The 26,199-nt window shown below is 43.1% G+C and overlaps 2 protein-coding genes across 4 annotated transcripts; one reads left to right on the top strand and one right to left on the bottom strand.

Moving 5' to 3' along the window:
- Positions 1 to 115: 115 nt before the first annotated feature.
- On the bottom strand, positions 116 to 10,626 carry eif2s3 (eukaryotic translation initiation factor 2, subunit 3 gamma). Its single transcript, XM_076290103.1, has 12 exons — positions 10,523 to 10,626; positions 9,772 to 9,835; positions 9,383 to 9,510; positions 9,146 to 9,267; positions 8,958 to 9,052; positions 8,107 to 8,265; positions 6,377 to 6,511; positions 6,175 to 6,269; positions 4,139 to 4,283; positions 3,362 to 3,531; positions 980 to 1,152; positions 116 to 491 (listed from the first exon to the last, which is right to left on the bottom strand). Exons 1-12 carry the CDS (start codon positions 10,589 to 10,591, stop codon positions 428 to 430), a joined length of 1,419 nt encoding a protein of 472 aa, XP_076146218.1. The 5' UTR covers positions 10,592 to 10,626; the 3' UTR covers positions 116 to 427.
- Positions 10,627 to 14,199: 3,573 nt separating this feature from the next.
- klhl15 (kelch-like family member 15) lies at positions 14,200 to 25,096 on the top strand. 3 transcript variants are annotated; one of them, XM_076290101.1, is made up of 5 exons: positions 14,464 to 14,645; positions 15,016 to 15,103; positions 15,516 to 15,625; positions 16,607 to 17,315; positions 22,300 to 25,096. In XM_076290101.1, exons 3-5 carry the CDS (start codon positions 15,606 to 15,608, stop codon positions 23,407 to 23,409), a joined length of 1,839 nt encoding a protein of 612 aa, XP_076146216.1. In that variant the 5' UTR covers positions 14,464 to 14,645; positions 15,016 to 15,103; positions 15,516 to 15,605; the 3' UTR covers positions 23,410 to 25,096. The 3 variants fall into 3 exon arrangements, with proteins under 3 accessions (XP_076146214.1, XP_076146216.1, XP_076146217.1); XM_076290099.1 differs by lacking the exons at positions 14,464 to 14,645; positions 15,516 to 15,625 and adding an exon at positions 14,200 to 14,420; XM_076290102.1 differs by lacking the exon at positions 15,516 to 15,625 and having other exon boundaries at positions 14,624 to 14,645.
- Positions 25,097 to 26,199: the final 1,103 nt, after the last annotated feature.

The following is a 26,199-nucleotide window of genomic DNA, read 5'->3' as shown; positions in this document are numbered from 1 at the left end:
ATCCATGGACCATGTCAATTTACTTGGTTTGTGTTCCATTACTTGGTATGTGGAACTTGATTGTGAAAAGAGTTCGCATGTTATCAGTTGTATGAAGTATGAACACAGAGAGGCATTTGATCCAAAACATTTTATTAGATATAATTGAAAGATGTTTACTATAGTTGTCAAACCTGTGAAACCCTGCCATTAGCTTTGGGTAGCATGTAGAAATCGGGCCAGTCTTGCCATCAAGATCACATTTCATCTCAACACAAGACCTTCCCCCCCTCTCCCCTCCTGAGAGATCACCTCCCTCCCTTTGCCCTGAACTCTGCAGCTCACTGGCTGCATGGTGTAGTAAAATGGTTTAATAAGCATGTTGTCTCGTTGATGGGGGACAAAAGCCTTCCAATGCGCGCACACACACACACTCTCAGCAGACGTCTCAGTCGTCGTCCACCGTGGGTGTTATGGTCACTCCCCTCCTGATTTGTCCCCAACCGATCAAACTGGAAGACAATCAAATTCGTTTCATCAGCACAGGTAGAGCATGACGCACACAAAACTCTTCTTTCAGGACAGGTGGCACTTGGAATGTAGAAAAAAGTCAGGCAGTGACTAATTTAGATACATAGACTTACACATGATGTACAAGCTTTATGCAGCAGTTCTATAAACTGCTACATGCATACAGCTCTGGAAAACAATTATGAGACCACTGCACATTTTTCTGATGTCATCCTACAGTTGCTGAGAGACATTGGAATGAGTTGACGGTCATATTCAAATTTGCAGTGGTCTCTTAATTTTAAATATGTCAACTCAATAAAATGTCACTCAGCCACTGTAGGATATCAGAATGTGCAGTGGTCTTAAAAGTTTAATTATTAATAAGCTTTCCCCATTGATAAGTCACATGTAAAACAACACAGTGTGCAAAGAACAAGTGGAGTCCATTCTGATGAACCAAAACTGTTTTACAAATGGATTCACTCACCGCCAATGTTTCTCCACTCTGCGACTCAGGGCGATCTTCTCTCCCACTTCTGTGCACACAGGGTTCGTGAGCACAATCTTGGCCAGATCAGCCTTCACTGCGCTCACGCGACCGCCAGTCGACAGAGATCCTATGTTGACCATCAGCACCTCGTTCTTTGACAGCTTCTGAACCTGTAGCCCAAAAAGGGGGGGGGGGGGGGGGGGGTGATTCTTTGTTGAAAGTCCACAGGGATTAACCCACACGTTTTCACAAACAACAGTTTTGTCACATACAATAAGACATTGGAACCAAACGGTCTGAGGTGCTCAAAATCCCAGATAGCAACCTGCCGGTGGACCACTGGTCTGAGGTGCTCAAAATCCCACATAGCAACCTGCCGATGGACCACAATCGGCCTTGCAGGGAGCAGTTGTCCAGCGGTCCACTGGTGGGTTGCCACTTGTGGTCAATACACCTCTGTTTTCATTTGTTTAGCTGTATTTCTTCATTCATTTTTAATAACAGTGAATTATTTTCTATTTTTTAGTTGAAGTTAAGTTACAGTCGATAGTGGTCCAGAGACCTAGAAGTGGCGAGCCATCAGCGGCAATCCGATCTCCGAGATGGGGACTCGAGTCGAGTCACTTAAATCGCTCAAACAGTGACTTCATACTTGACTTGCGAGTCCACCTCAAAAGACGTTAGACTTAACTCGGACTCCAACTTCGAGACTGGTGAACAACCTGTATTTTATGCTTTTCATCTATTGCTTTTTTAGATCTACATTTTTCATGTATTTGTATTTTATTTTATTGGTGCATATATGTTGGGCAAACGTATGAGGAGCTGTATGTTCCCTTTGCCATAATGTGCAGCTTCACACATGCATAAGTGAATAACGCACGAAATAAGACAACAGCTACATGGAAGGTGTGCTACATGAAAGGGATAAATGATGCCGGTTCAACAACATCGAATTTCATCAGGCATCTCAAAACGCATCCAGATAGGTCAGTCACTTGCTAATGTGAAAGAGACCATAAACTTAAACTATAGTCACAGGTAACAAGCTAACCATTGCAAAGTGTCGGGCTAATGCTGAGAACAGGCAGATTGCATCTTTTTAGTTGGCCATATGATGTGACAGACTTCAGTTAATTATTAGTAATATTTCACCAGGTCCGAAGGCTAGAGGGATGTCTTGAGTAGCAGAAGATCAACAAAATGAAGCTAGCTCCATTAAGGCATACTTGATACGTTGCCTGTCACAAGTCTACATCCACTCTTGCCCCTCAAAGACTTGAGACTTCCAAAAAAATGACTTGTGAACATCTCTGTCCGATATCTGCAGATCTGATTTTGCTATCTGGGTACTATCCAACAATAGAAATTAAAGTAAAATGGATTTAGCCAAAACATACTTTGCGTAAACCATCCAACTGTTACAGCAAACAAAAGTGTTACAGAAAGTAGTAGCATACTGAAAATGTAATTAATTGCATTTATCTAGTGATGCTGTACTGCCTCCACAGGTCATCCTTAAAGATCCTATTTCAAGCAGTTTGGGGCTCAGTGTTTCACCAAAGAACACAGACACGTAGTGACCGCAACCTTGGCCTGACCCAGGTCTCTCCCAAAACCCCGCTCTTCCTCCTAAGTGATTCAATCAATGGAGGGCACATTTCCATGAGATATGCCTTCTGAGTCTCAAACGCTACAGAGTTCAGTGTAACAGTAGCCAGCTAGGGTGGGAATATGTACGTAAACCCTCGCCCCTATGCCTTCAGAGGCATGCTAGCAACAGGCGCTAGGACCCATGGGTTTTGGCCTGCTTGCTAACTCGTCTGCCTCCCAGACCAAGGTGCTGCAAGTCTGCAGGTCGGAGCCCAGGCAGGTAGCGGACTGATCCACACAGGCGACAACACAACACAGGTTACATCAGGAACACACACTCAATCTAAGAGCTGAAATGTCCACTGGGAATTACAGTACTCTCACGTACGTGTGTTAACGCTTGCCGTGGATTTTCCTGACAGTCAGGGGTGTTTATACACTGAAGCCAGATTGACAGGTCAACAGGTCACCGCCATTTGCTGGTAGTGGAGGGTAGTTAGCTTGCTATCATTAGATAATTGGCTCACACATCATTTCAATGTTTTGGTGTTTAAGGACTTGATTAGAATGTACAGCGTCTATTTCTCACTAACACTAATTCCAAGCATAAACCAGCCGAACAAGTGACATTTATCTGCAAATATGGCCGTCTACGGCCATCTACAGAACGCAATGCATCGCCATGGTTGATGTTGAGAGCAGTCTTTGCTCATTTGTCATACCGCAGTTTCACTGACAGGCGCTTGCATTGGTACAGTTTTCCCGAGACAGAGACTCGACGCTCACCTTGGCCGCCTTCTTGTCCCCTTCAGTGCGCACGCCCAGTAGCCGTCGCAGCAGGAAGTACGAGATCTCGAGCTCGGTGAAGATCTCGGGCAATGCTCCGACGGCACCCAGGACCTGCCCCACCATGCGGTCAGCTCTGCACAGTGTTGGGTCGATCTTAGTGCCCACGCCTTGGGGACGCAAAACAAGTGTTGAGAATCAGTGTCAGCAGGGGGCATCCAACATCAATCTGAACTGCAGATTAAAGCACTTTACTGTTAAGAGCACGGCAATGACAATAAAGTCTGCAGACAGGATCAGGGCTGCTCGATTATGAGGCAATTCCATGGAAAATTACGTTTTTTGTAACATCCATAACGGCAATAAAATGTGATGGTATGGTATGATGTGAATGATTACAAGAAATTTGAGCATTTGCTATTTTTGGCTGAAGAATGTACATGAGAAAAATGCACAAAAAATGATGTTATCATTCACATCATACGAATGCCAAGGCATTTACACTGGCGTTATAGATGTGACAAAAGGTCAACTTTCCGTGGAATTGCCCTATGGTATAAGTCATACTCATACTTTTTTTTTGTCAATAGTAATACTGAGAACAACTATTTAACATGATACGTCAACGATTTTGAAAAAAATCTATAAAAAAAACAGAACATAATGGATGCAATGACATAAGATGCTTTTAAGTATCAAGGATGGCAGACAGACAGACAAGTAAATCAAACACATACTAATCAGTCCACCAGGCACAGCATACAATAAAACACATACCAATCAGGCCACCAGGCACAGCATACTGAAGGTCGTTGTGTTCTGCGAAAAGGGACACAATCTTGGAGAAGATGGGCTTGCACATCAGCTTGCCTTCATGGTCCTTTGAGACGATACCAGGCCTGACCTCGATCTCCTGTCCCACCTGTTGAATACGGTCACAAATATGTGATTAGAACATTCCGGACTATGATGTGACAATTACCCTCAGGGATTGTTCCCATAGACTGAAACTATAGATTTTTCACATAGAGTTTTAGAAGGAGCCAGGAAAAGAATTCACTCCTCAACAGGAAAGTAGACACCTACGCCACAGCGTAGCCAAGCAAAACTTGCCCACTTCCTATAAACCTTTAACATGTGTCATTACGCTAGCAGGCCTTACACGGCCAAATGCATACCACAGTAGAGATTTAGGAGCACCCCTAGAAATGTGTTAATGTTAGGGAGATAAGACGATAATCTGAAAGGAAGGAGAGCATGGGGAAAAGGAGCATTTACTAAAACTAAACCAGATTAGCTGAAATAACACTTTAGTGCCTTCACCTATTCAGGGGTGATAGTAGAAAAAAATCCCGAGCCTGAACTTTTTTACCTGGGAGGCCAAGCCAAGATATATGCCGTGATCAACATAATTGTCAAGCGGGATCCAGGGATGTGCTCCCCTGGGAGAAGATTTTGATAAATAGTACCTTAAGTGATAGATTCTGGTGACTTTTGTGGATATAAATGGACATCATTCAGACATGAGATGAACAAACCCAATACAAGTCTATATTACAGTAGCATCTTTGTGTAGAGCACCAGAGCTCCTGGGACCCTGGGCCTGGTAGGCCTGTTCATTAATCCATCCCTGCTTTTAACTAGTCACTTACCTGCATACTTATTGCTTCTATAGCATACTGAGACTACAGATACTACAGCCATACTAAGAAAGGTCAGTGGGTGGCAATTATAACACTCCAAAGTAAACTAGGAATTGATTAGTAGCCTAACCATTGACTAAAGGGCATGAACAAGGAGACATTCATTTTTCTGCAAAATGTGCATCATTTATTTAAAATATTTTTTGAAACAGTGCTGAGAGGCATTGGCAACATTAACCTTTTTGCTGGCAAGGTGCTGTTCTCACACTGACTGCCTGCATCCTCGTCATAAAATCGGACCAGTACATTTATAATCTTATCAATGGTTTATCAATGTTAAGTGAAAACATGTTATTTTTAAGCTTGTCGGACAGATTTCTTTTAAATTCTGGCGAGATGCCGTGTATAATAAGATAGCCCGCATGTTGCCTCGAGACAGACAGATGCGTAAGGGCGAGTTTATCCTCGCTAATTTCTGACACAAATTGACGAATGGATGAGCAATTGTAAACGACAGATCAAACTCGGCAATGAAGGAGCACAAGCGAATGTTTAAATCAGCCACACGATCGGTCATTGAGGGTCGGATATCTGCTGTGGCTGTTGCCCCCTGCAAACGTTAGGTGTGTTGAATTGCTCAGACAGCTGCTTGATGACTAGGGTCTAACTCGTGCCGTGACAGCACTTTATTCCCGCTATTGTAGTTCCATATAATATTTTCCTCGCGCACAAAGTGCAGAAACATGCTCCTGGTTGCCGGAGTTTTTGACACCAGATTAAAGTTTTTTTTGTCTCTACCCACCTCCTCTATCCAAGACCAGCGCTATTTATTCTTTATACCTTTATCGACAAGTTTGGCGTCTTCCCCTTGCTTCATAAAGTTGCACTCCATGACTTTGGCTACGTTTCGCGTTGCCAGTGTGGAAAACACATTCGTAGTGTATGGGAAACACAAAACAAATTTGCACGTGGAGTGACTGCTGAATCAATCTGATTGGCCAAAACCCAAGACCAGCTCCTACCCTATTACCGATTGGCTTAAGTAGGCCTCTCAGATCACGCGAACGTGAAACTGTTTTTTTTTCTGCAAACATGTCAGTAGGCTACGCCGGAAATCCAGCGTGGCGCCGGAGCGCTATCAGGCCTGCCTATTATTATTATTATTATTACCTTCAGCACTCCTTTCAGAATACTTCCACCGGCCACACCCCCTTTCAGGTCGTCTACTTCACAGCCGGGTTTGTTGACATCAAAGGATCGGATGACTGCAAAATGAAAAGCCTTGCTTGATACCGACTGCAAACAGCATACCGTTTACACACAGCAACACAGACACAAGCAGGAATAAGACTGGTATGATGAGGGTGTTTACCAATTAGGCGGGGCTCAGAGATGAAGTCCCGAACAGGCACAGGAATCTTCTTCACAATGTACTCACAAACCACCTCAATGTTGTACTTGAGCTGTGCAGAGATTGGAATTATGGGGGCTCCCTCTGCCACAGTGCCTGAAAAGGATGGGAGGCGTTTTATGTTAATCTTACAACCACAACTTGAACAGTTGTGTAACATTTTTGTGTAATCTGCACAGGCATTAAGCTATACATGTTCTGGTTTCTTAACTCTGAATGTAAACTGAATATCTATGAGATGACAACAAATATATTTTAGGACATTTTCTTGGGCTTTGAGAAACACGGATAGCTATTTTTGACCATTTTATGAAATGCTATAGACAACACAATAATCAATAAACTGAAAAAAGATGACTGTAAAAATAAGCTTGGTTTAAAGCCATTGACCGTATATAACTGGCTGAAAGCCCTTGAAGACTGGCAAGGCAGGCCTTTCCTGTTGCCATGCAACATATTGATCTTAGCTGCTTTCTCTTTTGATTGACACTGAAATTCAAGACTAGACTGCTTTGAAAGCCGTCGGAAATTGGGTGTTGCTCAACTTCCCTTAAAAACTAGATCTTTTTCTAAATGTTCTTAATTTCTATCCAAACATAATCAGCTGTGCTGATCAGTCAGCTGACTGCCTTTCGCTAAAGACCAGGTTTTTCTTGGTTAGTGGCGTAATGATTTTTAGAGGGTGTAAGATAGCGAATTTTGGATCATGCACCAGACCACAACTTATGTTGCTAATTACCACACCCCTGGGCGTAAGGTTTAATAAAAGTGGAGGGCATAGCGCAAAATCCGTCACTGACTGGGTGTAAGATAAGAATATACCTTGCGTTGCGCTTTGAACCACCTTGCGCCGTGTGCAGGATAGAGCACAACAGAAACATGACACAAAAATAATAATACACTACAATTGCCACGACACAAATCTTCAATATGCATCTGTAATAATACACTACAATTGCCAAGACACAAATCTCCAATATGCATCTGTAATAATACAAGATGACTGCCACGACACAAATCTCCAATATTCACCTGTAATTTCTAGCCATTTAGATTGCATTAAAACTGGACACAAACTAGGTGATTGAGTGCAAATTCTCAACTCAAACTCAACGGTGGCCACTGGTGGTCAGGAGCCAGGCTCAACGGCTCCGCGGATCACTAGTGGGCCACTGGCCCCTGCTGTAGTGGACTTCCTTCATTTCCAGCTCTAAGCCATTTCAGATAGCCTCCAGTCCTCCGTTAAACAAGCGATGCGCAGGCTCAACGGATTTACACAACAACATGGCAGATTAGGAAAACAATTGAAACAAAAGAGCCTGAGGACAACTCGCCCTGACGCCAGAGCAGAAGCCAGAGGTTGGTGTAACAAAACCACCTACCGTCAAATGAAAGTTGACTCACTCATTGCATCAGTCATCAATACTGACTAAACTCTAGAAACTGAGGAAGGCTGGAATCCCATTCATCAGCTGACCTTCAAACAGACATCACTGCATGACAAGTGACAATTTTGTCACAGTAACTAGCCTACACTAATACAAGCATTGGTCTCATCAGAGTTAGTTAATTAGCGCTGTACTATTTCATCCCTTTCGAAATCGGAAAATAACCTCCATGCTCTCCAGAACATCCCAAACCCACCACCAGTCCTGACCCACACCTGATGAGGAGCAAACAGTCGGACATACCTTGCACAAAGGCCAGAATCTGCTCGTACTGCTCCTTGGCCTGGCTCTCCTTCACCAGGTCGATCTTATTCTGCAAGATCAGGATGTGTTTCAGCTTCATGATCTCGATGGCAGCCAGATGTTCTGATGTCTGAGGCTGTGGGCAGGATTCATTCCCCGCTAAAAAGAAGACCGACTTGTCACCAACTTGTTCATGAATGACAGACAATGCTCATAGGGCACTTTATTTTCTTCAAATGTATTTTTAGTGCCTTTTGCAGCGGTGGTTCAGGAAGTTCGGAGGAGCCATTCAGTTTGAGCAAGGCTCCTCCTGACCCTGCTAAAGTGTTCTTGCGCAAGACTCTGAACCCCAAAGAGCTCCCGATATACATGTTGTGTGTCTTGCATGGCAGCCTCTGCCATAGGTGTATGAGTGTGCGTCAATGTCTGAATGTGAGGCATGAAATTGTAACGATTTGAAAATTGCAATATCCATTTCCAACACCAATTCCTTTATTTAGATATGAAACTGAAGAGTACCAGGAAATGAGTAAGAGAGAGAATGGGGGGAATCTGGATATTACAACAGGTCAGATTCAAACCGGGGTCCATGTTGGCACTTAGACCTGAGCGTGGTGTTACAGCACAGCTCCCCTCATCCACACTCAACTGGAAAACCCCGTTAAAGCTAATGTGCAATACAGTGTCCCAGTCCCGTGATTAACTGGATGGATGTCAGAGTTATGCAGGTAAATGATGAAGAGGAAAGCCCAGAACCCCATTAATATTAAATATGAAGATTTTTTTTAGATCTAATTCAGTTGTCATCAAGAGAAATTCTGACATAAGCGTGATGTAAATATGAAGCTCACCAATTAGAAGAAGAGCAGCATCCATGACAGCTGCACCGTTCAACATAGTGGCCATCAGAATATCGTGACCAGGACAGTCTACAAATGAAACATGTCTGAAAGAGAGCGCACACAGCACATTAGAGCAGACCAGATTAATAATAAAACGCTCATCTTTCAGTGAGAGTAGACTTCTATGACAATCCTACCTGACAAGTTTAAAGTAGCCTTTAGTGCCAGAAATGTCTGTGGGGAATTCATCAGGTGTGCTGCTTCCACATGACCTGTAACACTCAGGCCGAGGGCAGCTGGGGTCATCCAGTTTGTAGACCTAAAATGGGAAACAAATGGCATATTATTTACTTTTTAAGTAAGCTGCACTGATGCAGTGCATTTTTTCTTACACCACATGCACGACTTATCACTGAAGTGGCTTCTGCACTAACCTTAGCGTTGGCATATCCCAATTTGATGGTGATATTCCTCTCGAGCTCATTTTTGAACCTGACGGTGTGGACACCCGAGATGGCCTTCACCACAGTAGACTTCCCGTGAGCCACATGACCAATAGTACCTGGGTAATGACAACCACGGTTAGCCACTGCTTAACATCACAAAACAGGAAATATTACTGTCTGTGCAGTGACAGTTTACACATACAATGAATGTTAGAAAAGAAAGCAATCAAATATGGCTAATAATTAGTTAATCAAGATTGTTTTAAAGTACTAGCAAATTCAAATCGTTGTAGTTCAGTGAACACAGAGAAAAACATTCTATCAAAGTCCATATTACTAATTACTTTGAATTTCCAAAATGTTGCTTAGTATCTCACCAATATTGATGGTGGCCTGTCTGCTAATGACCTCGGGGGATAGGGGAGTCAGTGTGCTCACATCCTAAATAAGAAACAATAATGAAGAAAAATGAATCAACATTGTAAATACACACCAGAATATTTGCTGTTTGGCTGTTTTGACTGTAACGTTACTAAGTCTTGATACTACATGGAACAAGAGCATACATGACTGTCGGGCGTCACCGTCATATGAAACCCCTCTATTTAGAATACCAGCTAATCAAAATGTCATCTACACAAACAACCTTACCAACATTATCATAAAAAAAATGACAAATCATTCAAAACAATATAGAGATGTCATTTATAGGAGTAACGTTAGCTGTCGAACATATTGTTACTCACGTTGAAGCCTTGGCTAACGTTAACGTTACCTAGCTAGACACGACTGATCTTATGGGGGAAATGGATGTGGCTATATTGTTTCACTTCATTTGTAGTGAAATAGATACTTCACATACGACAACACAGAATACAATTGTTGATTATTCCAAAACAAAGCGCATATGCTACAGCTCAACTGGTGTAGCCAGTCGTGGACATAGCTTGACACCATCCACGGCTTTTTATCAATGGGGTCCTCACAAGCTCCATCACTAGTATCATGTGCTACCGGCATGCGAGGTACCAGTCTAGCCCCTAAACGAATACATTCACACAGCAAGAAACAATTATGCCCAATCCAAGACACATTTCAATTTGTTAGATAAATAAAATATACACTTACTAAACTACCAAGGTCTTGTTTCGCTAGATGTGGCTGGCCCAGCGTTACTCCAGACTCGTCACCCGCCATCTTGAACGGAAAAAGGAATTAAAGTAGTCCAAATAAATCGCCTGGCTGCTTGTTTTAGTTATTTTAATTAGTTGCTGTAACGACGAGAAACATCTATTTCATTCCAGAATTTCATTAAATTATTGAGACATTTGAAGTTCTTTGCCGTTTTAAAATCATACAGTTTTGTGTTTAACAGACACTAAAAACAGAAGAGCGCAGGCACGGATGATGCAATCCTGAGCTCCAAGCAAATATGTAAAAATGGTGCTTTTTTAGGAACTAATAACTATTTATAAATCTTACGGTAGCTGCATAAAGTATTATATGGTTAAAATGGTAAGTCCCACGAAGAACACGCGTTTTCTTTAGAGTTTAGACACATTTCAAACAAAAACCTGCGCAAACTTTTACGGGTCCTTCTCCTATACAAATACGTCACACACATTGCATTTGTAGTTTTTCAACTTGACTGAGACAGCCCATGGACCTAGGAATAGATAAGGCAGTAGTCTACACTTAGGCTGTATTACATTTATTTTTTATTGTGACAAAAAATAGACTACTATCTTGCAATAATTTGCTATTATGATAGGTAACCTACACCAAGCAGGCCATGATTTATGAGACTCTTATCCAATGTTGGATCCAATGCTTTCATGGGTGGAAGGGAAAATAACCATTGCACAAAAAAGTTGCTGACAAAGATAATGAGAGCCTTTAAAAAAATGGCCAAAAATCTGTGTTAAATGTTGTGCCAAAGGTGGAAGAGACAACTGAATTATTATTACGTTCTTTTTCCAAATACTGGCAGCCAGAAAACAAAAACGCATGTGCAAAAGAAGCCATTATAGATAGATAGATACTTTATTGATCCCCAGGGGAAATTCAAGATATATTCAGATATATTCAGAAGCCAAGGAACTGACAGCAGCCTGTACCACTGTAGGCCTATTAAAATTATTTTTATTGAGACAACTTACACAATTATAAAAATTATCATAATAATTTGCTATAGCTACACCAAGCCTGGCCAAGCTTTATGAGTCTTATCCAGTGTTGGATCCAATGCTTTTGGGTGGAAGGAAAAAGAACCATTGCACAAAAAAGTTGCTGGTAAAGATGATGAGAGCTCTTAAAATCATAGCATATCGTGTGTCAAATGTGCATGCAAAAGCATATTCAAAAGCCAAGGAACTGTCACAGTCTTGCGCCTCATTGACATCAATAGCGCACAAAAAGAGGAGCCCTTGATGAAAACATCTCTCTGTAAACAATCATCAAGGTTGTGTTCTCTCCAAAAATCCAAAAAAGTGTGGTGATCAGGGTTGTGGATGCGGAGGGAGATGGCTGTAACTCATTCTCCTCAGGGGGAGAAAGGCATCAACGTCTCGTCAACATGGGACGTGAAGGTGGAAGGATTTATTTTCCAACCTTATCCTCAGTTTCTTGCCCATAGGCTACTCTGAAAGCTGACACAAGATCTCCTTCAAAAGTACTGCATGATACACTCCAGGTTACCAGAGATGCTTTGAACTTGGTTCCTCTGACTCTCCAATCAACAGAGGATTTAGAGGAGCAAATGAAACATCAGTCAATTCCTGATGCGCCCTTTTCAGCAAACCATCTTCAGGTGATCCAACACAGTGATCAGTAAGTCAGAATATTGTTACCAGTTCCCCTTATCCCTCACTGAACCGGATAGAATGCAGTTCAGATTTTTACACCAGCCAAGTCACTGTGATGGTCATCTGGTAACTTTCAAAGCTCAGATAGGAGCAAGAGTTGTCATTGGTCTCTAAAATAGGTTTAGTCTAGTTTGCATGTATTTGTCATTTCTATAAGTAATACACCCCTAATCAGTATAATTAAAATATTTTCAAAGTTAATACAAACCCTGTCCATTTTATTTATTTTTAACCCAAAGCCTGAGATGAATGAAGGCAAAACAGTCAGAAAGGTCAATATTCAACAACTGTATATTTTGCATGCCTTCCTTATCTCCTTATTCCAACCCCACTCCTAATTGATTTATTATTCCTGCCTTTTGTGGGGGGTTCCATAGGCCTGCGTACATTGTCAGGGGATGTGGCCAGGGCATTGTTTATGCCTTCCTTTTTACCTTAAAAACTCTTTTGTGATTTTCGCTTGGGCTCTTGAGGTTGCGTCGTTTGATTCAACAATTGGGTTTCAAACTTGTATTTATACCATCTATGTATCATATCGTGTACATATTGCACTTTTGCAGACCTGTATCTAACGCCTTACACGTCCTTCACTAAACCTGGGTCCACACTTGGACCCCATTTGCCCTGAACATGTCTGTATCATTTTGTGATGTCATCCTTGTACAGTGCTCTCCACCATTCCATCTGACATGTTAATGCTATTTAAATTAAGTTAAGTCATTTTTATTTTATTTTTACCATTTCGGGTTTTTCGGGTATCCAATAGTGCTTCAGCGGCATATGAGAGTTCTTCTCACTGTAGATATTGGATAATACTACCACCAAGTGGAGACACTTTGAACCACTTAACACAGGCTCTGTCTGTTTCAATGCAGATACAGTTTTTGTAATTGTGCACAAAGAGTGGCACTAGTGGCACAATGATACACTGAGATTAGGAACATGCAGGATCATCATTAGCCTAACTAATTAATGTTCCACAATTCTACTTTTTTTATTTACTGAAATTAACATTAGATGTTATAAGGGCCTTTACTATATAGCCCATGAGTCAATTTGTCCTGGGCCAATATTAGATACCTAGGTACAAAGCGACATAAAAGTTTTGTGATTTCTATCAGTAGCCTACTGTGCTGTAGGCTAATTCAGTGCAACAACAAAGTTGGGAGTGGAGAATGAGGGAAGGGAACATGTTTCTAAAACGTGCTTTATCTAAACAGCCACTTCACATTTTATTCTGATTTTCATAGTGCCGATGCCTGTTTGTCAGCATGATGCTCTGTTTTGGAAATGATGGTGAAATTCCCATTGTCTGTCTGTGAGGTCAGTCTCTATAAGAAAACATGCATGACTTTCATGGCAAAGGGTTTTTTTTATCACTACGTCAGGATAAACACGATTTGAAACATTTAACATGTAGCCTAGTGTTTCACTGTTTGTGGTGATCAAATTGCTCCACCAAGCCCAATTACTTTTTGGGTGCATTTGGGCAATTTCAGCTTGTGGGCCATGGGCCACACACTCTGTTTGTCTCTATAATTCTTACCCCTATACTCTTTGATCTGTTTCCTTCTGCATCCAAATGCCAGCAGGGACAATAACCGTCTATCAGTTAAGTCATGAAATTTCCATGCAGGGCAAACAGGCTGTCAGGTTTGCGAGGTGCACTTGACCCATTTCACTGACAGTGGTCAGTGGGAGCATCTTTAATGACTATGGACAACAAACTCGCAGAGAACGGCGGGCAGCCACACACAAAATAGGGAATACATTAAAAAGTAAAAGAGTCTTCCTAGATGTTGCTGAGACATAGTCGGTGATAGATAGACACGATGAGTGATCATTTTCAGGTCCTTTCTACAACCCCCAACGCCTGTTTACAGTTCCGTTCGAATGAGCTATACTTGCGGAAATTACGTCAGTGCAGAGAATAATATGGCGTCTATGTTGGCGATGGATGCATTAGATGGACACAATTTTATTATCCTACATAAATAACGTTGATGGAAAGACGTAGAGTGACACCAATGGACAGCGAAGTGGCACTGATGATTTATTTTCATATTTTGTTCCCTTGATCTGGGATACACACCGGCACTCCATGTCAGAAGAACCTCGAGCTCCCTGGTCGAAGAGGGGTTGTGTGGAGTCGCATCGCCGAGGTAGAGCTAGTTTGTGCAGAGACAATACTCTTGATTGATGTGTTGTTCGTCAAACTCGGGGTATCCGCTATATTGCAAAATTACAACCATATTTTCAATAATCACTAGCGGTTGATAATTCACGCGATAAAATATGACGAGAAAGGCAGATTCCTGTGTCGGTGGCCTAACGTTAGAGGATTGCTTATCTGTAAGCTAACTAGCTGGCGCCTACCATTGTAAAAGGTATGTTATGACAGGTGCTCTCACTGTACTAGCACCAGATAAATGTGTCTTCTTATGCCAGCACATGTGTTTACGTATACACATTTACATATGTTTTTTGTAGTCCCGATTCGCTATCCCAGTTTAAGTTCAATTAATGTAATATGAAGTTTACCGACATTGTTTTATAAACTAGCCAACACAGGTTTGTTGGTGGTTATTTGTAACGCGTAGGTTATCCTTTCTATCAGAAATTGCACAGTGCCTTGCACTTGACGTAATGCTATCATTCCTTTACTGAATCCTTGCTCTCTGAGTTATGAGTTCACCTGTTGCAGTGGTACGTCAAAATGCACTCTTCCCCATGAATGTTCTCTGTCCCCCTATCCAGAGCAGGGGAAACTCAAGCTGAGGAAATGTGAGCGTCCCTTCAGCGCGTTGTCAGCGAAGTCCGCGACTGGCCAGGACGCCCCGAAAAGGTACAGGCCTCAAAACACCCCTCTCCCACAAAACTGCTCGCTTGTCAGAATCCTCACGTCGCTACAGTCTCTCCTGGGCACCCATCTATTTTCCTTTGCAGATATTACATTTTTTAAGAGGCCTGAAAAATGGCAGTTAAACCTTTTTTCAGATTCCTGAAGCCTGAGCAGAATTTCTTAGGCTTCAGTGTAGCTTACTACTGTTTATTCATTTTCACTGTGGTCCAGGTCAGACTGTGCTGTTATGATTCTTTGAAAGTTCATGGCTTGAGGCTTCAGCTTCGCATCTATGAAATTTATCTAGGGATGTTTGCTTGTAAATTGACACGATCATTTCTGAAATCTATACATTTCACTAGTGTGTTTCCAAATCACTTACTTGAATGGGGCTTGTCTTCGGTTTGTCATTCAGGTGAATCACCCCTGAAAAGAGCAAGTTGATTTTCTCTCATCGGGCACAAGGGGCACTGTCCTCTGATTGGCTCGGCCTCCCCCCCGTGACATGCCCGTGGCCAATCAGAGGTGAGTGTGTGTTTGTGTGTGTGTATGAGAAGGATAGTGTGTGCATATATGTGTGTGTTTCCAAGGTTGTTTGGCTTCGAGCAGCCTCCAATGTAAATTGCTGAGGCTTCGATGTCTCCAAGGTCTCACAAGGTTTTTTTCCTCATTGATGTTAACAGTAGTATAGTCTCGCCAGTGCACACTCATCAAGTTCTCTCTCTCTTCTCTCTTGCACTCTCTCTCTGACATACACACACACACACACAGACACAGACATACGCACATATACACACACACTCACACACATAGAGGCATTGGGTTTTGTTGGCGCTCTCTCTAAGTTCTAATTGCTGTGCTAGCATTCTCTAGTGTGCTGCCTCTGTTTTGGTGAACCGACCATGATATATATTCTGATATATATTCACAAGCATTAAACAAATGATATATATTCTGATATATATTCACAAGCATTAAACAAATGATATATATTCTGATATATATTCACAAGCATTAAACAAATGATATATATTCTGATATATATTCACAAGCATTAAACAAATGCAGCGTACGGCCATTGCCAAGATGTAGGAATTAGTGGGAATTCTCTACTCTATTAGATCATTGCATGATTCCCCTTCTTGCTTGTTTTTTTTATTGTGAGTGTGTGTGTGCGAGTGCAAGTGAGTGCGAGTGAGTGTGTGTACGTGAGTGTGAGTGAGTGTGAGTGTGAGTGTGTGTGTGTGGGTGTGAGTGTGGGTGTGAGTGTGAGTGTGAGTGTGTGTGTGTGTGTGTGTGTGTGTGAGTGTGAGTGTGAGTGTGTGTGTGAGTGAGTGTGAGTGTGAGTGTGAGTGTGTGTGTGAGTGAGTGTGTGTGTGTGTGTGAGTGTGAGTGTGAGTGCGAGTGCGTGTGCGTGTGTGTATGCACATGGATGTCAAAGTGTGTGTTCAGCATGGCAACATTCCTAACTCTGCCCCTCCGACCGGCCCATGTGTGTGTGTGCAGGTGTGTGATGGGGGACGTGGAGGTGTACCTCTCCCAGGTACACGACGGCAGCGTGTCGTCCGGCTTCCGGGCCCTGTACGAGGAGCGTCTGCTGCTGGACGTCACGCTGCTGATCGAGGAGCACCACTTCCAGGCGCACAAGGCCCTGCTGGCCACCCAGAGCGACTACTTCCGGGTCATGTTCACCGCCGACATGCGCGAGCGCGACCAGGACAAGATCCACATGAAGGGCTTGACGGCGGCCGGCTTCGGCCACGTGCTGCGCTTCATGTACTACGGCTCGCTGGAGCTGAGCATGCCCACAGTCCAGGAGATCCTCCAGGCGGCCATGTACGTCCAGCTCACCGAGGCCGTGGAGTTCTGCTGCTCCTTCCTGCTGGCCAAGATCTGCCTGGACAACTGCGCCGAGGTCATGCGGCTGCTGGAGGACTTCAGCGTGGGGGTGGAGGGCGTGCAGGAGCAGCTGGACAACTTCCTGCTGGAGAACTTTGTGCCGCTGATGGCGCGGCCCGACTTCCTGTCCTACCTGAGCCTGGAGAAGCTGATGGCGTACCTGGACAGCGACAAGCTGAGCCGCTTCCCCGAGATCGAGCTGTACGAGGCCGTGCAGTCCTGGCTCCGGCACGACCGCCGCCGCTGGAGGCACACCGACGCCGTGGTGCAGAACCTCCGCTTCTGCCTCATGACGCCCGCCAACGTGTTTGAGAAGGTCAGTCAGAAGGCCAGGGATTAGTGTCCTGTTACAATGCCAGAATTATGACTTGGTACGATATCAGGGATTAGTGTTGTGTTACAATGCCAGAATTATGACCTGGTACGATATCATGCCTTCCAGGTAGGCTAAACTGGGCGCGGAACTGAAGTGTTTTGTCGCTGGTGTAAATATCTCGATACTGCTGCACTTCAATGGAACTTAATTTCCTTTAAACATGAACTGTCCAGTGCATTTCATTGCACTTTAGACAGTAATGCATCCCGTCTTTAGGTGTGTATGGCCTTTATTGTCTCATTATGGCCACTGGGCTACTCACCGTGCCCTTTTTAATTGAATTGAATTGAATATCAATGCTGAAACAATACCAGGCAAAAACCTTCAATCAAACATCAATAATAGAAGTAATATAATTAATAACACTAGAAGTTAATAAAACTTATATATCATTGTTAATGTAACGGTATCTGTGAAATAGGGTATTTTAACATGTGTATGGGTATCATAACATGTTCAGGCCATTGTTATACCTTTGTAGTATCAGTGCATTGTGCAACACTACTAGGGAGGTGCCATGTGGTGGCGCTATTCCTCCCTGTGAATGGGTCATATCGGCTAGTTGATGCCATGTCTACATGGGTCGTATCGGCCAGTCGATGCCATGTCTACATGGGTCATATCGGCTAGTTGATGCCATGTCTACATGGGTCGTATCGGCCAGTCGATGCCATGTCTACATGGGTCATATCGGCTAGGCATAAAAAAAAAAAGGTTTGGTTCCTGTTGGTTGTCAGTTGAGGCCATGGGTCGGTAGGGAATTTTTTTTTTTTTTTTTTTTTTTTTTTTTTCCAGTGGCAGTAAGGGATAGGTAGAAAATCAATCCCACCAGGATTTCGCGAGGTTTTTTGAGACTGTTGCGACCTAAAATGCCTGGATGGAAGTTGCGGTGATTTTAGCTGTTTCTTGTGGAGAAATTGCGGGAGGAAGTGAAAATTGCAAAAATAGTTTAAATTTAGGGCAATTAAGGTTAGTAAGACCAAAATCACACTGATAATCTTGATGCTTATTAAAAAGGATAATCAAAGGTAAACAGTAAGGATTACAGAAAATCAAAGTAGGCCTACTTTATTTGTGAAAATGCTTTGACTGAGGTCATTCACAAAACATTATAGTAGAACTGTCCAAAAAGAGATGGCATCATGTCATATGTTTCAATACATTCATATATTTTGTAATTCATATTAAGTTCATATCTTTTTAATAATTCATAGTCTGTGGCCTGCATAATTACTAATAGCCAAGTAAGTAGCTAGTAATTTCATATTGATTTAAACTATTTGACTACACTTCTGTTTAATGTCATTACATTGGTGGTGTACGTCTCAGTGTTTCCTCTAGGATTTTTTTAAGCAGTGGGGGCAGGCCCCACAACAACCCCCCCCCCCCCCACGACACATACATTAAAAAAAAAAATTATAGCCTATAATTTAGTACGAAAAGTATTTCTATTTCTATTTCTATGAATTGCTTAAAAATACTGCTAATTTTATGCTGTTTAACAAATGTATAAATTGTGCACTGTCGCTTTAATTCACGTTTATTTCTCAATGATCTTCTGCCTGCTCCGCTATAGCTAGTGCTGTACCTACGGCTGGGCCCTCTCACAGTTTTTAAATGGTCAGTAGTGGGAACTACTGTTGCCTTCATGGTTTCCTTTTAAAAGTATCTTATAAGAAGGATATATCAATTATCAACAATGACAAGCCAGCTGGAACCTGCGGCTCTCTCTCCTTCTCGTGAGTGCAGACGCTTTCCCAATTAAATGGATCACATAATGTTCACGTTAGATCTGCTGCAAAGGAGTTAACTTAGTTTAACATGATGTTATCTCGATTTAACATGATGTTTTGACATTGACATTGCAAACGTTCTCTAAGGAGAGTGAAAAGCGGTTTGCAGTAAGGCTAACCAACGTCGTCTCTATCGCAGGAAAAAAATAGCGAGCAGCCTGATAACCAAATGAAATGCTTGGCGGGCCGCAGTTTGCCCACCCCTGGCTTAGGCTAAGCATTCTGTAGCCTAATTCGTTAGAAAAAAAAAATGGTTGCACTTCTTTTTGCTAATTTTCACATTTAGCAACAAGGGTAACAAACGTTTAGGTCGTGCGGCCTTTGTGCGTCTGTGTAGCCCAAATTATTACAAAATAAACTTTTCCCTGTCATACAATACAACTATTTATTTTAACATCATTACATCTATTACTACATCTATAGACTATTTATTATATTAGTATTATATTAGTGACTCACTTATCGTTTTAATGTTTCCAGATGTTTGATATCAGGACGTGAGCTGTCAGAACTGACAAGTTGAACGTTGTCTTATTAAAACGGACCCACCACAGTGACGTTTTTGGTGGAGGTGTTGTTTAATAGTGACTCAGAAGAAAGCAAACGTTTGGACAATAAGCACATCCACACACTATGTGGAGGTAAACTGGACAGCCCCAAACCTCTGAATAGTTCTGCTTGTTGTTAAATTGCAATGTTAGCGGCTGCCAACGGGGGTGCATAATGTCGGCAGGATCATTTAAAAGGCAACTGCGACTATTATGCGTCTGTCCCATTTCTGATACCGTGGGGGAAGAAATTAAACCGTGGCGGGCCGCCACTACCAAATCAACATAGAGGAAACACTGCGTCTAATTGACTGCCTGCCCCTTTAAGGACGTGAGAGTAGCCTAAGTACATTTCTGAGTGGATTGGAAGGCTTGCATCTCACTGTGTTCGGCTACGAGTGTAAATCACTTTTTGCATAGTGCATTACGATATGTGGATGCAATTGGGAATGTCTTCTATGTCATTAGTTAAAATAAATGTAAAAAAAAAACAACTTGAATGAAATCATTATTGGATCATAGAAGAGGTAAATGTCTTGCAATTTTATTAATTTCTATGATTTTGGTAGCACTACTCAAACTAAGCCCACAAGCTAACAAACATGACATAAGCTAAAAGGACATATCCAGGTAAACGTTTGCCAATGGGTTGCATAGCCTACTCAAAAATCAGTAAACCAAGTAGGCCTTAATTAACTTACTTTCATAGCCTAGGTAGGTTAGCAACACCAGGTTGAGAGATGCAAGTAAGCAGATCATTAACGTTAGCCTTCTATTTATTGTCATCAAAACTGTAGAGGAACGAACACGTTAGGGCAGTCTTTGGTGTCATATGCAAAAGGTGCAGAAGTAAGTGTGCCATCTGGCTCAATATTCTGCGCGAGGGACTGTTGTGGTAGGGGAAATTTCACGGTGAAACTACGATGATTGGTCAAATTTGCGAAAAAGTTGCGGTGTTTGGACAAAATTGCGAGTGCCTTGGTAAGTGACGAAAACAATCGTCTTCGTGAACAGCTGTGCATAGGCTACTTTGTAAAAGAGAGAATACGCTCATCCCTATACATAACGCAAGGGGTAATTAATGTAATTATAGTTCGCATTTTATTTGTGGATTTATTTAATATATTTAGTGTTATTTCTTCCCCAAGCTCATAAAATAAATTTGGGTCGCACATAAATTGACAGGGTCGGTCGGAAACCGGAACCCAAGAAAATTTTTTTTTATGCCCTAGTTGATGCCATGTCTACATGGGTCGTATCGGCCAGTCGATGCCATGTCTACATATCCGCTGCAAGATGCCGGTCTGCAGGTGGAACCAGAGCAAGCATGGCAGAAGCAGAGTTGTAAGCGGATGTGATTTATTTGGGAATGGTTCTATTTTTATATTAATGAAGTATCGTGATCGTTTTAGGTCTATATTGCCCACCTTTATGAGTCACCATGAGTCACCTTTATGAGTCACCAGACATTTGCCCATGTGACCCGTCTCACATACAGTATCAACACCTCCATTCTGTGACCCCCAACCAGTTAAATCATAGTTGTAGGGTCATTATCATGACAGTGGTATCTCCTCTTCTCCACCGAGAAAAAAATGATATATGGTATGATATACTCCGGACCCTGAGAGGAGGGCTGCAAGAATCTATCAATTAATTAGTTAGTTGTCAACTATTAAATTAATCTGCAACTATTTTGGTGGCTCATTCATTCACTCCCTCACTCTCCTCTTCAAGCTGGTGTGTGATGAGCGTTCTGGCGCATAATGGCTGCCGTACATCACCCAGATGGGTGCTACACATTGCTGGTGGTTTGTGAGGTTCCCACTTTGGGTGCCTTGGAAAGCGCTTTATAAATAAGTTGTTGTTGATGGAGTCGTTAATCAGTTTGTGTCATTTTTTAAGGAATTTGCCTCAAAAGTCTTTGATTTGACCTCCTTAAACTGAAATATTGTCTTCCTCTCCTACTCTTCTTCTGTAGTAAACGTATCATCTTTGGTGTGTGGACTAGGCAAGACATTTGAGGACATATTCCTGGGTTTTTAGAAACGCTCATTGACATTTTTTCATAATTTTCTGGCATTTCGTCAAATAATATAATGCTCAAGAACATAATCGACCTACCTAGAGTGCTGGCTACTTCAAGTTCAACCTGTGTTTAAAGACATTACCTAGAAATAGTAATTCCTGTGTGAGATGCAATGACCCAAAGTGACCATTACAGAGCCGGGTCTCGAGTGCCTCGTTGATCTCGTAGAAATGACATCACCTTCAGAGGATAATAACACCCCTGTCAAAGAAACATACCTGGACTATCAACGCCCTCATAAGCATCAAAGTATTTTCTCTAAGTGTTGTTGAGCTTAAGGGCAAACCATGCTTATTTGGTGTTGCACTCGGCTGTTGCAGTTGCAGAGAGAGTATGTAAACAGTTGCACTAAATTAAAACAACATCAAAGGCCTAAAGCCGAGTATTGTTTTTTATCAAGACGAGATGACTTGCATATTTCTATGTTCCAGTTGCAGCCGGTCAGTTGGTCTGCAGCTTGTCCCTCACCTCTCTCTCGCTCTTCCGCTGCCCAGGTCAAGACTTCGGAGTTCTACCGTTACTCCCGTCAGCTGCGGCAGGAAGTGGACCAGGCGCTCAACTACTTCCACGAAGTCAACGAGCAGCCGCTGGCCGTGACCAAGTCCAACCGGATCCGCTCGGTGCGTCCGCAGACCGCCGTGTTCCGCGGCATGATCGGCCACAGCATGGTCAACAGCAAGATCCTGCTGCTGCACCGGCCCAAGGTGTGGTGGGAGCTGGAGGGCCCGCAGGTGCCACTGCGTCCGGACTGCCTGGCCATCGTCAACAACTTCGTCTTCCTGCTGGGCGGCGAGGAGCTGGGCCCCGACGGCGAGTTCCACGCCTCGTCCAAGGTGTACCGCTACGACCCGCGACAGAACTCGTGGCTGCGCATGGCCGACATGTCGGTGCCGCGCTCGGAGTTCGCCGTGGGCGTGATCGGCAAGTACGTCTACGCGGTGGCGGGCCGCACGCGGGACGAGACCTTCTACTCGACGGAGCGCTACGACATCGTGGAGGACAAGTGGGAGTTCGTGGACCCGTACCCGGTCAACAAGTACGGCCACGAGGGCACGGTGCTCGGCGGCAAGCTCTACATCACCGGCGGCATCACCTCGTCGTCCACCTCCAAGCAGGTGTGCGTGTTCGACCCCAGCAGAGAGGGGGCGCCAGAGCACCGCGCGCGCCGCACGCCCGTCCTCAACAGCTGCTGGGAGAACAAGTCCAAGATGAACTACGCCCGCTGCTTCCACAAGATGATCGCGCACAACGGGAAGCTCTACGTGTTCGGCGGCGTGTGCGTCATCCTGCGCGCCTCCTTCGAGTCGCAGGGCTGCCCGTCCACAGAGGTGTATAACCCGGAGACGGACGAGTGGACCATCCTGGCGTCTATGCCCATCGGCCGCAGTGGCCACGGCGTGGCGGTGCTGGACAAGCAGATCATGGTGCTGGGCGGCCTGTGCTATAACGGTCACTATAGCGACTCCATCCTCACGTTCGACCCGGAGGAAAACAAGTGGAAGGAGGACGAGTATCCCAGGATGCCTTGCAAACTGGACGGGCTGCAGGTGTGCAGCCTGCACTTCCCGGAGTATGTGCTGGAACACGTCAGGCGGTGCAGCTGAGACAGGGAGGGCGTCCGGACGTCCGACCCTCCTCCTGCCCCCACCCCCACCCCCACCCCCCCACCTCCCTCCTTTCTTGTTCCACCATCTGTTTTCAGGACAATGAACAGAAAACGTTTACAGGTGTGAAAAATAATACTACATTACTGATGAAGCGTTTAATCCGTAGGCCAGTGCTTATTTAAACAAACAAACAAACAAACAAAAAAGAAACAAAAGAAAACATAAAAACAACCAGTAAACAGCATACTTTTTAGTCTTAACTGATTCAAGGGAGACCACAGTCCAGTAAACAGCATACTTTTTAGTCTTAACTGATTCAAGGGAGACCACAGTCCAGTAAACAGCATACTTTTTAGTCTTAACTGATTCAAGGGAGACCACAGTCCAGTAAACAGCATACTTTTTAGTCTTAACTGATTCAAGGGAGACCACAGTCCAGGCTATTGGTCCATTTTCAAATGTTGCTTTCTCAGAAAAGGGAGGTAAAGAGCAACACAAAAGGGTTATTTATTTGGTGCGTTACTCAGTTGAACCAACTTCCATGTTCCCTGTCCACTACATGATGTCACCCCTCTCATCCTGTTTCCTGTGACATCATTCTTACTTCCTGTCATCTAGCGCTCTATGTGTTTTGGGGAAGTGAGAGGGTATATGTTAGAGAAAGGTATGTGTGTATATGCAAACATCTGCAGGAAAGCCTATCCCAAAGCTTCAACCAATTCATCCTGTCCCCTCGGCCTGGTCAGTAACCCAATCTCATGAAAAACAAACAAGAGAGAGGAAATAAACACTACCCCGTTAATTTATCCATTGTATTTCTCTGGCTGCTTTTTTGATGTCAGCTGATATATTCTTGTAAACGATGGGAAAAATGCTGTTGACAAGCATTGCACTTCTTGAGGTGTCTACACTGCAATAACACTGGGTTCTTCACTGCTGACTGGACTGCAGGTAGGAGAGGGACTGATCATTTCTGCTGCCCGTACGTGGGAGAGGGACTGATCATTTGAGGGTTGTAACTTCTGCTGCCTGTATTTATGCTACTTTGTCCCCTTCTCTATTTATTCTCTGTGGGTCCGGCCGCTTGCGGCGTCCACCCCCAATCTGTTGAACAGAAACCAGCTGCTGTATCCCATTGACTCCCATCACTTTTGTCCCCACGAGCTAAAGGGCTAAAGCACATTAGCATTTCTGCAGCCTGCCATGTCACGCTCAGTTCATAATTTCTACTGACGATTATAATCAGCATAAGTGGATTAGAGGACTCGTATGATATTTATGACATTGTGTGCGTTTTGTCCGTCCTTCCTCTCTTCCTACACCTGTCATCCAAGCGGCCGAGACGTCTGGAGATGAACCTGTTCTCATCTGATCTTCCTGGTTCTGTCAGTGTCATGTACATAGATATGCCAAAATAACGGTCTTTGACAAATTCTATATACTGTGCAGACCAAAATGTAATAGGCTACTCGGGGGCACAGCTGTTAGCTTTTTAAACTTGTCACCTTTTCCCTTTGCAGGTTGGAAAAAAAGACCAGTACTGGTAGAACATCACCCTGTAACTGTATCTGAGGAAAAAAAAGCAAAATCAAGTTGCTTAAAGAAACATGTTGGTAACATAATTATTCACTACTATTTGGACACTTTGTAATTTCTTTCCAGAAATAAATGTTCATATTGTTCAGCTTCTCAGTTGAGTGTGTTTTATCTGGTTCAGTGAATGGATTTGTATATAAATCTATACTTGTATTGATGGAGGAAGCCTATATGAAGTATGGATCTTGAATACCAGGGTGCTTTTGGTGAGTGTCCTTGTTCAAATAGGCAACTGAACAAGCACCTTTGAGTTAAAGGGATGGTTTACAATTCAAGTACAGTTTATTTTCAGCATCTCTCTCTCTCTCTCTCTCCAAAAACGGGTGTTCACAAGAGCCCTGGCTGGCTCTACTTTTAGGAGCAAATGAAATGGTTCAGGCCAAGCAATACAATTTTGATCAAAAATGTATCTTCAGTAGCAATAGAGCGAGTTGTGAATATGGTGGACTGTTGAGTTCAAATTTCAGCAGTCTGACCAGAATAGAGAGTAGCCTACCTACAATGCAGTGCCACTTCTGAAGAAGAATAACCTGGATGCCTCCATGCTAAACAATTACAGGCCCATATCCAATCTACCTTTTATTGGCAAAATTATTGAAAAAGTAGTCTTTAATCAATTAACCACCTTCCTAACATCAAATGGGTATTTTGATTGCTTTCAGTCTGGTTTTCGGGCAAATCACAGCACTGAAACAGCTCTCATTAAAGTTTCCAATGACATACGCCTAAACACAGATTCAGGTAAAACATCAATCCTAGTGCTACTGGACCTTAGTGCAGCATTTGACACTGTTGATCACAATATTTTACTACACATACTAGAACACTGGGTTGGATTTACAGGCATAGTTATCAGCTGGCTAAAATCATATCTACAAGAAAGGAGCTTCTTTGTTGCCATCGGAAACTGTACCTCAACACCAACGTCCTTGACCTGTGGTGTTCCCCAGGGGTCGATCTTAGGGCCACTATTATTCAACCTCTATATGCTCCCACTTGGACAAATCATCCAAAATAACTTGATTTCATATCATAGCTATGCAGATGACACACACATTTACTTAGCTCTGTCACCAAACGACTATGGTCCTCTTGAATCTATGTGTCAGTGTATAGAACAAATCAACACCTGGATGTCTCAAAATTTTCTTCAGCTGAACAAAGAAAAAACTGAAGTAATTATATTTTGTA

The sequence above is a fragment of the Alosa pseudoharengus genome, unplaced genomic scaffold (genome assembly GCF_046254945.1).
Source record: "Alosa pseudoharengus isolate Yale_2024_CS ecotype anadromous, Long Island Sound unplaced genomic scaffold, YU_APseudo_1.1 YU_APseudo_1.1_scf_18, whole genome shotgun sequence".
NCBI lineage: Eukaryota > Metazoa > Chordata > Actinopteri > Clupeiformes > Clupeidae > Alosa > Alosa pseudoharengus.
This window is presented reverse-complemented; position numbering and strand designations above follow the sequence as displayed.